Below are 12,975 nucleotides of genomic sequence, written 5' to 3'. Positions count from 1 at the left end.
TACACCTCAACCAATGGCCAACGCAAGCCCACAACAGGTGCCTCAAGGCAGCTTTCTGATGCTCCCATCTCAGGTGACCATCTTTCAACCCCTCGTTCTCGATCGCTTTAGTGGCGGTGCCCAAGAAGACGTCCACGACTGGCTTGACAACTACGAGCGTGTTGCCAAGGTCAATCAGTGGTCGGAACAGGAAAAGCTTTCTCGCGTCTATTTCTACCTTGACGACGGTGCTCGTACTTGGTATGAAAATAGAGAAGGCAATTTGTCAGCTTGGCCTTACTTTCGACAGAAGTTTGTCAATACCTTCGCCAATGTTGATAGAAGGGACCATGCGCAGCAGTTATTGGAGATACGGGTTCAAAAACCCAACGAAACCATCGCAATGTTTGCCGAGGACATGACTCGTCTCTTTCATCGAGCTAACCCGCACATGACGGAAGATAAAAAGTTGAGTTACCTCATGCGCGGTGTCAAGGAACAGCTTTTCGCCGGGCTACTGCGCAACCCTCCAAGTACCATGGTTGACTTCATCAAGGAAGCTACGGCTATCGAGGGGGCTCTTCATCAACGCTGCAGGCAATATGACCGCATGTCCTGCAATGTCCCAATCAACGCTAACGCCATGACGTCTGAGAATCAGACCTCCTTACGAGAGTTGATTACGGAGATAGTTCGCGAAGAACTGCAGAGGTTACGGACTCCGGTTGCTGAAAATCCCATCGTGTCGATCGCTGAAGTCGTACGCGACGAATTTCACCAAGCATTGTCTACGACTGGTCCTGATACTCAGTAGCGTTCTATGAACTACGCTGCCGCTCTTCGACGTCCACCACCCGCTATGCCGACGCAGTACCACCAGGTTCCCATGGTCCCTTGGTCTCCGCCGCAAGAGCAGACACTGCATCAACCACCCACGCTATGGTCATACAACCAGCCGTCCACAGCCACCCCATGAGCAGCGATGCGAAGGGAGATGCTCAGACGTCCACCGACCCGGTGGACGTCTGACGCACAATAGACAGACGTCCACTATGCTTTCACTGCGGAGGTGCAGGCCATATTGCCCGTCATTGCTGGCATCGAGGTGATTCATTCCGTCCTCATCGACCTTGGTTTGACGGTCGACGTACCAACGACGAATACACACCACGCCGGGACGACACCCCTTTCTATGGAGCCCGTTCTCACTTTGAGGATTGCTGTACCACTGCAGAGGAGGCAATGCCTACTCACCCTCCTAGTCTGAGACGTCAATCCCGTTCTCCGTCCCCCGCGCGTTCGCCTTTGTCGCACCGCCGCACATACGCGGATCTTAATACAAGAAGGTCACCTAGCCCGCGACGGGGAAACTGAGGGCGGCGACCTCCGGGGGCAAGGTTGCAGGCCATAAATATGACGACAAGAAGCTCCCACAGCATGACGTCGTACAGCCGATAAACCGTGAAAACGATGAAATTGTGACTGCCGAGATTAGTGTTCTTCTTGACGGTCAGAAAGTGACAGCTTTAGTCGACACTGGTGCCGACTTCTCTATTATCAGTCAGGACCTCGCCGACAGCCTCAGAAAAGTGAAGACGCCGTGGACGGGCCCTCACATAAGAACAGCAGGGGGCCAGTTACTGATGCCCTCTGGAAGATGTACCGCAAGAATTGACATCATAGGTTCTCCTTTCACTGCGTCGTTCGTCGTTATCGCCGCATGCTGCAGAGATGTAATTCTTGGCATGGATTTTTTACGGAAATATGGCGCCGTCATCAACATACCAGAGAGCTTGATTACGTTTTGCAACAGGTCGGGCTTACCCAATTCTCCAGAGGCGCGACCAAACCAACTGCGTATTACTGATGACGACATGGTTCTCCCACCTAGGTCATGCACGCTCGTTTCGGTGGCCGCCGCTGCCCAGTTTGACGCCGAAGGAGTTGCCGACCAAATAAGCTCGCTGCTCTTCACCCACGGAATTTCTGTCGCACGAGGTATCGTCAGAGTTGCTGCTGGAACTTGCTGCTTACCAATTTCAGTGCTGAGCGCCAGCACCTTCCTAAAGGCACGGCTGTCGCTTACTTCGACGACGTCGTAGATGCCAAAGGCTGCTTGGCGGTAGTCGATGAGTCGCTAAATCTTGATTCAGCGCCTGTTCTGGACGTTAGCACTACTTTGCCGAAAGACGACCGACACAGACTCCTTGAGCTACTGGCCCAATTTCAAGACTGCTTTTCGACAACATCAAAAGTTGGCCGCACGCCTTTAACCACGCATCGAATAATTACCGACGAAACGGCGAGACCTATTCACCAAAACCCTTATCGCGTGGCTCCAAAAGAATGTGAAGCGATACAACAGCAGGTAGACGGAATGCTTGAAGATGACGTCATTCAGCATTCACAGAGCCCCTGGGCGTCACCTGTAGTCCTCGTTAAGAAAAAGGACGGCAGCCTGCGCTTCTGTGTGGATTACCGCAAGCTAAATCAGGTGACCAAGAAAGACGTATATCTACTACCGCGTATAGACGACTCTCTCGACAGACTTCGGCACGCTCGATACTTCTCTTCAATGAATTTGCGGAGTGGATATTGGCAAATCGAGGTGGACCCGAGAAACCGCGAGAAGACCGCTTTTGTAACACCAGATGGGTTGTATGAATTTAAGGCCTTGCCATTCGGTTTGTTCTCAGCGCCTGCTACCTTTCAAAGACTCATGGATACTGTGCTTTCTGGGTTAAAGTGGAAAACATGCTTAGTATATCTGGACGACGTCATAGTGTTCTCCGCAACGTTTGACGAGCACCTTGAGAGACTTGAGGTGGTTTTACGAGCCATGCAGTCCGCGGGCCTAACGTTGAAGCCTGAGAAGTGCCACTTTTGCTGCGAAGAGCTGAATTTCTCGGTCATGTCGTCAGTTATGCAGGTGTTCGTCCCGATCCTGAAAAAATTGCAGCCGTAGAACAGTTCTCTTTGCCGACCGATAAAAAGGCTGTCAGACGCTTTCTCGGCCTCTGTGCATATTACCGACGATTTATCACAGGCTTCGCACGCATAGCATCACCGTTAACTCGCCTCACGAGAGAAGACTTCACCTTTGAGTGGAATAACGAAGAGGGAGCTGCTTTTAACGATCTTCGCCAGCGACTACAAACACCTCCAGTCCTTGCCCACTTCGGCGAGAGAGCCCCTACGATGCTTCACACCGATGCTAGCAATGTTGGTCTGGGAGCTGTGCTTGTGCTGCAGCAATTAAGAAGGCACAGAAAGGGTAATCGCTTACGCAAGCAGAACGTTAACACGCGCTGAGGCTAATTACTCCACGACTGAGAAGGAATGTCTCGCCGTGGTATAGGCGGTTACAAAATTTCGTCCGTATTTGTATGGTCGCCCTTTCAAAGTAATTAGCGATCACCACTCACTGTGTTGGTTAACGAATCTTAAAGACCCTACCGGCCGATTAGCGCGTTGGAGTCTGAGGCTGCAGGAATTCGATATGGCAGTCGTACATAAGTCAGGGAAGCGGCATATGGACGCTGACTGTTTGTCCCGTTCACCCATTGAGTCGGCGACTCTACCCTAAGAGGAGGAAACATCATTTCTCGGTGTCCTCGGCACGACCACCATTGCGCAGCAACAACGTGGTGACACTGAGTTGCTTGGCTTAATTACCTACTTGGATGGCAGTTCTCGGAAGGCGCCAAGAATTTTCGCAAGAGTGTTGTCATCGTTTTGTTTACGGGGCGGAGTACTCTACAAAAGAAACTTTTCATCGACGGGATCCGCCTATCTACTCGTCATCCCAGCAGCCCTGCGCACCGAAGTACTGAAAGCATGCCACAACGAGGTTACCTCTGGCCACTTGGGTTACACAAGAACGTTGGCCAGTGTACAGCAAAGGTATTACTGGCCAAGACTAACCACAGCCGTGAAGAACCACGTTCGTAACTGTCTCGACTGCCAGCGACGGAAGTCACCACCAACTAAACCAGCTGGCCTCCTGCAACCCGTACAGGTCCCAATGACTCCATTCCACCAGATTGGCATGGACATCTTGGGCCCACTCCCTACTTCTACTGCAGGAAACCGATGGGTTATCGTCGCGACAGATTATCTGACCCGTTATGCCGAGACAAAGGCTATCCAGAGAGGTACAGCAGCGGTGGTGGCAAGATTTTTCATTGAGAATATTGTACTGAGGCATGGTGCACCAACCGTCGTAATCACAGACAGAGGTACCGCATTTACGGCAGCTCTTTTGGACCATGTCTTGATGCTGAGTGAAACAAAGCATCGTAAGTCCACCATCTACCACCCGCAAACGAACGGGCTAACAGAGCGTCTAAACAACACCATTGAAGACATGCTTTCGATGTACGTAGACGTTGAACACAAAACTTGGGATCAAATCTTGCCATACATAACGTTCGCATACAACACGGCCAAGCAAGAAACGACCCGCATGACACCATTCAGCCTCGTTTATGGACGGGAAGTACGAACCATGTCAGATGCAATGTTACCGCACGAAGGCGACGACATCGTCCCGGATGCCGACACGTTTACCTAATGCGCGGAAGAAGCTAGGCAACTTGCACGTTTACGCATCAGCCAGCAGCAACAGTACGATGCAGGCCGTTACAATGCTCACCGCAGAACAGTTTTCTACCAAACTGGCGACAAAGTATGGGTTTGGACGCCGGTACGGAAACGAGGACTTTCCGAAAAGCTCTTAAGAAGATACTTTGGACCTTACCTAGTGCTGCGAAGACTGAGTGACGTCACTTACGAAGTTGTTCCCGACTGTTCGCATAGTACAAGGCGTCATCAGCACCATCCTGAACTCGTTCACGTAGTCCGCATGAAGCCTTACGTCAGCTAGTGATGTGAGACTTTTCTTGTAAAAAAACAAAAAAAACTTCATTACAGACTTTGCATCGAGGCTATGCTCTTTGAGAGGGAGGCAAATGACGCGTGTCTACATGTGGACAAAAACAACGATGGGGGATTCAGTGGACAGGAGGTAGTGGGCCTCTAGCTTCACTCGAGACCGAAGAAGACGATCTTGTGGCTCAGCTGTTGAAAACACGCTGCTTTCGTTGCCTCAAGGTGTACTTCTGTTTTATTCGCGTTGTACCGCGACAATATATAACAGCTCGTTAAATTGGAAAAGCCACATCGATTACATTGCGTCCAAAGCAACACGAGCCATGGGGTGGTTACGCAAGCTCAGCAACATAAAAAGGGGGTTCGAAGAAATACATTGGTAATGGTCTATAAAATGTACATTTGTCCTATCATGGAATTCGGCTGTGTCTTATTTTCGGGCAGTGCGACATATAAAATGAGACCGCTAATACTATTAGAAAGGGAGGCTTTACGACTGTGCCTTGGACTGCCCAAGTTTGTTGCTAACAATGTGCTATACATGGAAGCGCGTCTCCCGTCATTGTTAAACAGATTCAAAATACTTACTATCCAAACATTTTTAAAACTATGCACTGTGCCCCAGAGAGCATCGTTTTATGCTTTTATTAAAGAACCAAGCTCATTTTTCGAAACTTGGTGGTCGCGATTCCACTGCCCACAGATCTTGTTCGTTCAAGCGCTGCTAGAACCACTGAATGTCAAAATCAAACATATTTTCTCAACAAGAAACGTTAATTTAGATCTTAAGATAGAATTTGAGAATATTTATTCCTCTAAGGCAAAGCAAATGCCATTTCAATATTTAAATGATCGGCTGCAGGATTACTTGGCACACGTGAACATGAACAACATAATTGCGACTGATGCATCCGTATAAAATGAAAAGGCTGGGGCAGGTATCTTCTCACGTTCCCTTGACTGGTCCTTTTCGGTTAGACACCCAGATTACACTCCAATATTCATAGCAGAATTATTTTCTATTGTACCGACACTACGGAAACTTCCTTTGGGCGAATCGGAAGCAGTCGTAATTACAGATTCTTTTTCAGTATGTGCTGCTCTGTCTTCAGGAGCCAACTTAACACTTATGCACATGTTTCGACAACTCATATCGACAAACTTGAAAAAACTGCAGCTCTTATGGGTACCAGGTCATCGTGGCATATATCTCAATGAGATGGTGGACGCACTAGCCACAGTATCTCTTAGCGGTCCCCTTATCCCGATTTTGCCTGATACGGCTTACGCGACAGCAATAAGGTTTAGAAACCTCTGTTTGCATGAATACGACTGCTACTCATTGGGTAAATATCAAGATTTTGCACATCTAAGATGCCGCTGGAATAGACAGTGGTGTGGAACATGGCACTTGGAAGTTTCTTTTACAAGATTGCGTTGCAGAATTCCGCAACTGAATTATTATTTGCATAAAGTTGGTCTAAAGGCGTCACCTTTATGTCAGACTTGCGAAGAAATGGAAACTATAGATCACTTCTTTTTGTTCTGTCGCCGATATTCTCATCAGCGGAAAAGACACCCGGTAGCTCCACTAGAAAAATTGGGATTAGAATTAAATGTGGCAGTAATTTTGTCGTTTGGCAGCATTAAATTCGGTTATAGCCACAGGGACGTCTGCTCTGCGGTATTTGAATACATAATTGAAACAAAGCTATTGCCATGTTAATCTGCTTATATATATATATATATATATATATATATATATATTATTTTAGACTCACCATTACCTCCGTCTGAAATCACATCTGATAGCCTGCATCGCTCCCTGCTCAGATATACTCCTTTTTCGATTTTCGGCTTTTCTTTCTAGATATATTTTCTTCAGCCAAAAATTACGTTGTGTTTGAAAAACCATAAGCCTTTTAGTTAAGATCCTACCGCCCGGTTCTTGGGGGATCCCCCTTTGTGGGTGTGCGCCAGAGTATCAAGGATCATCATCATCATCATCAGTGTGCTGTTGCAAACGACCATCGTTCACCTTCTGTAAATAAAACCATCTTATCCCAGCTCGCTGTTACAGTTGCGGTGGACGGGCTGGGTAATCGACACCGAAGACGGAGGGTGAACCGCAAGTTCTTCGACGGAGCCGTCGCATTGCTGGACTTCCAACGAATCCATCTGGGCTAAACATGTTCCACAACGCAAATGAACACCGACCCCTCTCGACTTCTGCGCCGACCAGTTCGGCTCCACAACTGAGAGATGCTCGTGCCTTTGCCGGCAGACCAGATGAAGACGTCGAGGCTTGGCTCATCCATTACAAACGGGTGAGCACCGCTAACAAATGGGAAGCCGCTTCTCAGCTTCTGTACGTCGCGTTCTTTCTAACGGATTCTGCATTATGTGGTACGAGAATCGGGAGGAAACGCTAACGACGTGGGACAGATTTGTTTCTGAAATCAAAGAGCGTTTCGGCGACCCAACAACGATAAAGAAAGGAGCAGAACAGACGCTAATGCAACGCGCTCAAGTGCCAGGTGAAACTTGCACGACCTACATTGAGGAAGTCATCAAGCTATGTAGGACCATTGACTCCGGAATGTCTGAGGAAGACAAAGTCGGGCACATTCTAAAAGGAATCGCCGAGGATGTTTACAGTTTCCTCATCGCCTAGGTCATTCGCCATTGCCGCACTTTTGAGCAACTAAAGACGAGGCGCATCACACCGAAGTTCGGCAGGCTACTCAATGTGACGACCATCACAAGTATAGACAGCAACCAGGCGCTTGATCTTGCATCAACAATCCGGCAAATAGCTAACGTTATTGGCGCTGTTTTTTAAGTGAACCAGCAAATAGCACGTGAAGAACTCGGCCTGTACGCGCAAGTGGCAAACCGCCCAAGCACTCATCCCCCCTACCAACCACCAGAGTTCGAGCGAAACGTTGCTTCATTCTCCTCGCACCGAGTGGCGGAGGGCTTTGAGGATTCTGATGCCACACCTCAGTATCAGCCACGTCTATACGATAGAGGCCCTGCCTATGACGCACGATCACGACGAGCACAGCCGCATTCTTATACTCAGGACTCTCAGCCGGACTACGTCCCGCTGCGGCAAGGACAGTATCAGCCCTACTACCAAGATTTAACTTACGACGAATACAATGGATTCCAGAGAGTGGCAGAAACCCGTTCTCCGCGTGATAACGAACTTCCTCGCCGACAGCAGAGGCCCAGGATTCGTTCCAATAAATATAGTATAAACCGTGACCCTCCCGTGTGCTACAACTGTGGTTTCACTGGGCATATCGTCCCGCCGCGGTGGTCTAGTGGCTAAGGTACTCGGCTGCTGACCAGCAGGGCGCGGGTTCGAATCCCGGCTGCGGCGGCTGCATTTCCGATGGAGGCGAAAATGTTGTAGGCCCGTGTGCTCAGATTTGGGTGCACATTAAAGAACCCCAGGTGGTCAAAATTTCCGGAGCCCTCCACTACGGCGTCTCTCATAATCATATCGTGGTTTTGGGACGTTAAACCCCACAAATCAATCAATCAATCACTGGGAATATCACTCGGTATGGCTGCCAACAACGCCGCCAATCACGAAGGACACCAGCCATGTCTTCGCCACCGAGACCCGGTGCTTCACATGACCTGCGGACAACCGACTTGTTTCCAAGGGATCGTCTTTCGCGCGAGACCAGACGCAGTGATTCGCCAGCATCCGAGCGAAGTTTGACACCACCATCCAATTGTTCTCGTCGCTCGCCGTCTCCTCTGCGTCGTTCTTCTCCACCGCCGGGAAACTAGCATCCGCGGCCAAAGGAGGTTAGGTCGCCAGACGGTCTTTTCAAGATATACCTCTGCCTATTGTTATGATTAAAGACAAAGTGAATGTGTTGATTTATGGAATACCGACGATGGCGTTAGTTGACACTGGGGCGACTGTGCCTGTGATGAGCCTCGCCTTCAGAAACCGCTTAGGTCGCAAAGTTATGTTTTCATGGGACGATACAATCACCTTTCGTGGTGTAGGCGGCGAGTGGCTTAATGCATTTGGTGTATGTGTTGTCAATGTTTCATTGGCTGGAAAAGTATTTGTATCGGAATTTCTGGTTTCATCTCGTTGTTCGCACGATGTCATTCTTGGTATCGATTTCCTGGAGAAATGCGGTGCCTCCGTTGACTGTGGTAGTGGGGAAATATCACTAAACCATTTGTTTCTACCGTCGCTTTCCGAAGAAGACTACCGTGGCGAAGACAGGAACACACTTAGTGTGATTGATGAAGTGACAACACCATCTTGGTGCCTGACACCCGTTCGAGACTCTTCCACAGCGGTTGATGATGCTTGTGTTGACCTCGTAGTGGGGCCTCTACGCAAGAACTGTTTTAAGAAGGACATACTTGTGCCTTGTTCTGTTGTGTGCATTACAAAAGAAGTAGCAACATTGTGGGCGCTGAACTGTTCTGCCACGCCGGTTGTGCTTCCTCGCGGGATGAAGATAGCTCTCTTTGATGAAGCCTCATGCAACTCGATAGAAGCAATAGCTACGGACCTCCCCACCTCGATTTCTCTCCTTGTGATATTCTCCATAATGAAGATCCAATGCTCGCTACGATCAGCAAGACTCTCAGTACGACGGAACGGCAAACGCTGGTGCGGGCCCTTTCCCGGCTATTTGCTGCTTTCGACTTAAAGCAGTCGACCAATTCAAGCACAAACCCCGTCAACACCTCCTCTGTTAATGTACAGACCGCCGTTTCCGGAATCATAGACGCTGTCGAGCAGCCTTTTTATATGACATGAAGACAGCCATGCGGCAGTGTTTTGGTAAACAAAGCCATCAATACACGCCATGTGTATTGATGGCTTAGAGGGCTATTGCCTGTGTCACATGGGCACGCAAAAAGTCTTTCAAGTAAACGGTTTTTTACGAAGTTGAAAGACTTTTAACAAAGAGGTGTTTGCGGCGCAGACACACGGCAGCAACGATCTCCTTTCAGTGTTTTCGTTCGAAGACGCTAGCGAAAGCATGGCGCTAGCAGTTAAAAGAGAAGCAATGAAACTTAAACGATGTATCACGATGTACAAATTAAAGACTTGTTGCACTGCTCGTTTCTTCAAATAAATTTAAGAATAAGAGATGAAGAAACACCAATGTGAAAGTTTTTTGCACTAGATAAGGAAGCATTCCCATAACTAGCGATGTGCACAAGTCCGTCTGGCACCACTGGGCTTTTATTTACCGTATTTGTTTTTCGCTGCTCTCGACTGCTCTCGACACGTTATGGGCGACCGTACGGGAGAAAAAGCGAGGATCGCAAGCCCCACTGCCTGCCTTCTCGCTCTGGAAAGCGAGGCAGACGCTGCAAAAGCCGCCAAGGAGAGGATACAGCTGCAACTGCTGTTCAGCAATTCCTTGCTGTGTGCACTGGAGCTGTCGGAGAAGGCCTGCGATCGATCGATCTGGGCCTTCAGACGAAACGAGAGGTGGTTCGAGGGAACTGTACCTCACCTCAGTGAGCAGAACTTCAAGCAATCTTTTCGAGTGTACCCGTTCACATTTCGTTTCATTGTGGAGAGCTTGCGCAGTGAGCTCGAAAGACAGTGCACCAGCATGCGTGAATCCATCACTCCTGAGAAGCGAGTCGGCATTGCCCTATACAAGCTGTGCTCGTCAGCCGAAGATAGGACTGTGGCCAACCTCTTCGGCGTTGGACGCTCGACAGTAAATACCTTATACAGGCAGTTTTGCGAGGCTGTTGTCGCTGTACTGGAACACGAGTGGATCAAAATGGTGCCCGCAGAGAAAATGGCGAGGCACATTCAGGAATTCGAGGCCGTCACCGGTTTCCGCCAAGGCGTCGGAGCCTTAATTTGGATGGATTCTGCCTTGTGGCTGGTGCCGCACCAGCGTGGCAGAGCACGAGCGAAGAGAGACGATACGCACGACAGCTGCTCAGCTAACGAAAAGGGCCCCCCACTTTATTCGGGGCAGAATATATACAATCTCAGGGGCGCCACCTGCTAGTGGCAGCCGAACTAAATGACTGAAGGGTGGCGACCTCTACATCTCCCCCCTTGAAGACCAGACGGAAGACGGAGGACGCCAGACACTGCACATCACAAGTTCAGGCGGTTCGGAGGCACAACACGGCGGCCACTACGTGTTCGTGTCACACCATCACTGCGGTCACTGTCTGCAGGGGGCAGTCCAAGGGAATCGGGTGGTTGCACTGTAGTAGTTCGCTGGGGTTCCAGAGGAGGCAGTGTTCGCTGTGGCTCCTGCTCCTCAGACGGCAGTGGTTCCACCCTTGGCGCAGGAGGTGCAAAAGGCACTAGGTGACGCCGGTTGCGCTGTAGGACGCCACCCTGCTCCGTTTCCACGACATAACTTCGTGGTCGGCGTGCTGGGCTAAGCACTGTAGCTTTGACCTGATCAGGTCGTACCCAGACACACTGGCCTGTTCGGAGCGATGACAGATCTTGAGCTCTGTGATGCCTGTTAAAGTCAGCGGCCTGTTTCTGCTTGTAGGCTGCATCTTTTCTCCTCACGTCTTTCCTCGACGGACAGTGAGGACATAACTGGGAGTCCTGTTTCGGCACTTTTGTTTGGAGTTGTCGTCCCATCAAGAGCTGGGCCGGGCTGAAGCCATCGACTCCGGGGGTGTCCCGATAGCTGAGCAAGGCCAGATGAGGGTCTGTTGCTTTGCGAAACAACTCCTTGATTGTCCTGACCATTCTCTCCACCTCTCCGTTCGATTGCGCATAGTGCGGGCTGCTGGTGACGTGGTCAAAGCCGTAAGATGCCGCCAATGCTGCAAACTCGCGTGAAGAGAACGGTGGACCGTTGTCTGATCTGACTTCTCGCGGAATCCCATGCCGGCCAAAGATGCTTTTGAGAACGTCGATGACTGCCTGAGCCGTTGTGCTCCACAAGGTTACAACTTCAGGGTACCTGGAGTGGTAGTCCACCACCAAGATGAATGTCTGGCTGCGGAGGTGGAACAGGTCCACGCCGACAAGTTCCCAGGGACGTCCAGGTAGGACCGTGGAGACCAGGGGCTCTGCAAGGTTCACCCGAGTGGAAGCACATTGCTCGCAGTTAGTTACCAGAGATGTAATGTCTGCCGAAATGCCAGGCCACCAAATGGACTCTCAAGCGAGAGCTTTCGTTCTGTTGATGCCTTGGTGTCCTTCGTGCAACAGCGTCAAAACAGCCGGCCGAAGAGAATGCGGGATGACCATCCTGGCGCCTTTCAGTAGAACACCGTCGCAGACAGAGAGCTCATCTGCTGCTGAGGCATACTGGGAGAGGTGCAGTGGCAGTTTGGACTTCTGTGGCCAACCATTCTGGCAGAAAGAGGTGAGGGCTCTGCATTCACCATCGGACTCTTGTGCTTGTCGCACGTCCTCTGGGCTTAGTGGCAAGGCTTCTGACATGCCGCTGACCACTTGAGCCGCAAACAATTCCACGGTGTCCAGGGGAGGGGACGCCTTCTGGGTGATGCGTGACAAGGTATCTGCCGTAGCTAACAGCTTTCCTGGCACGTGGAGCATTCGGAACTTGTATCGCATGGACTTTAACCTGAGCCTCTGTATGCGAGGCGGCAGCATGTCCAGCTCCATCTTGCCGAAGAGAGAAACGAGTGGTAGGTGATCTGTCTCAACATCGAAGGTGATGCTGCGGACGAATTCGTCAAACCGTTGGATAGCCCATGTTGTTGCCAACGCTTCCTTTTCCGTCTGGCTGTAACGCTGCTCTGTCTCGGTCATTTATCTCGAAGCAAAAGCAACTGGGCGGCGCTCTCCAGAGGGCTGTGTCTGCAGCAAGACTGCGCCCAGTCCGAATGAGCTTGCGTCAGCCGAAACTGTGGTGGCGTATGATGGATGGTACTTGGCCATGCAACGGTCTGATGTCAGGAGTTCCTTGATTTTCTCGAATGCAGCATTTTGTTCATGCTGCCACACCCAAGTCGCAGACTTGTTTAGAAGTGCTCTGATGGGAGCTGTGACCTCTGAGATGCAAGGCAAAAACCGGGCAACATGGTTCACCATTCCGAGCAGTCGCCGGACACCTGCGATGTCGGTTGGAGCCTCCATGG

At 50.3% G+C, this 12,975-nt stretch overlaps 1 protein-coding gene across 1 annotated transcript; it reads right to left on the bottom strand.

Annotated features, from left to right (window-relative positions):
- Positions 1–10,855: 10,855 nt before the first annotated feature.
- LOC142817190 (uncharacterized) lies at positions 10,856–12,499 on the bottom strand. Its single transcript, XM_075894248.1, has 2 exons — positions 12,256–12,499; positions 10,856–12,027 (listed from the first exon to the last, which is right to left on the bottom strand). The coding sequence occupies exons 1-2, from the start codon at positions 12,497–12,499 to the stop codon at positions 10,994–10,996; spliced, it is 1,278 nt and encodes a 425-aa protein (XP_075750363.1). The 3' UTR covers positions 10,856–10,993.
- Positions 12,500–12,975: the final 476 nt, after the last annotated feature.

The sequence above is a fragment of the Rhipicephalus microplus genome, chromosome 5 (genome assembly GCF_043290135.1).
Source record: "Rhipicephalus microplus isolate Deutch F79 chromosome 5, USDA_Rmic, whole genome shotgun sequence".
Lineage (NCBI taxonomy): Eukaryota > Metazoa > Arthropoda > Arachnida > Ixodida > Ixodidae > Rhipicephalus > Rhipicephalus microplus.
This window is presented reverse-complemented; position numbering and strand designations above follow the sequence as displayed.

Coding starts and splice junctions, on each gene's coding strand:
- LOC142817190 (XM_075894248.1), bottom strand. CDS start 12,499: ATGGAGCTGGACATGCTGCCGCCTCGCATACAGAGGCTCAGGTTAAAG. Junction 12,028..12,255: donor ACAAGCACAAGAGTCCGATG/GTGAATGCAGAG, acceptor CTCTCGCTTGAG/AGTCCATTTGGTGGCCTGGC.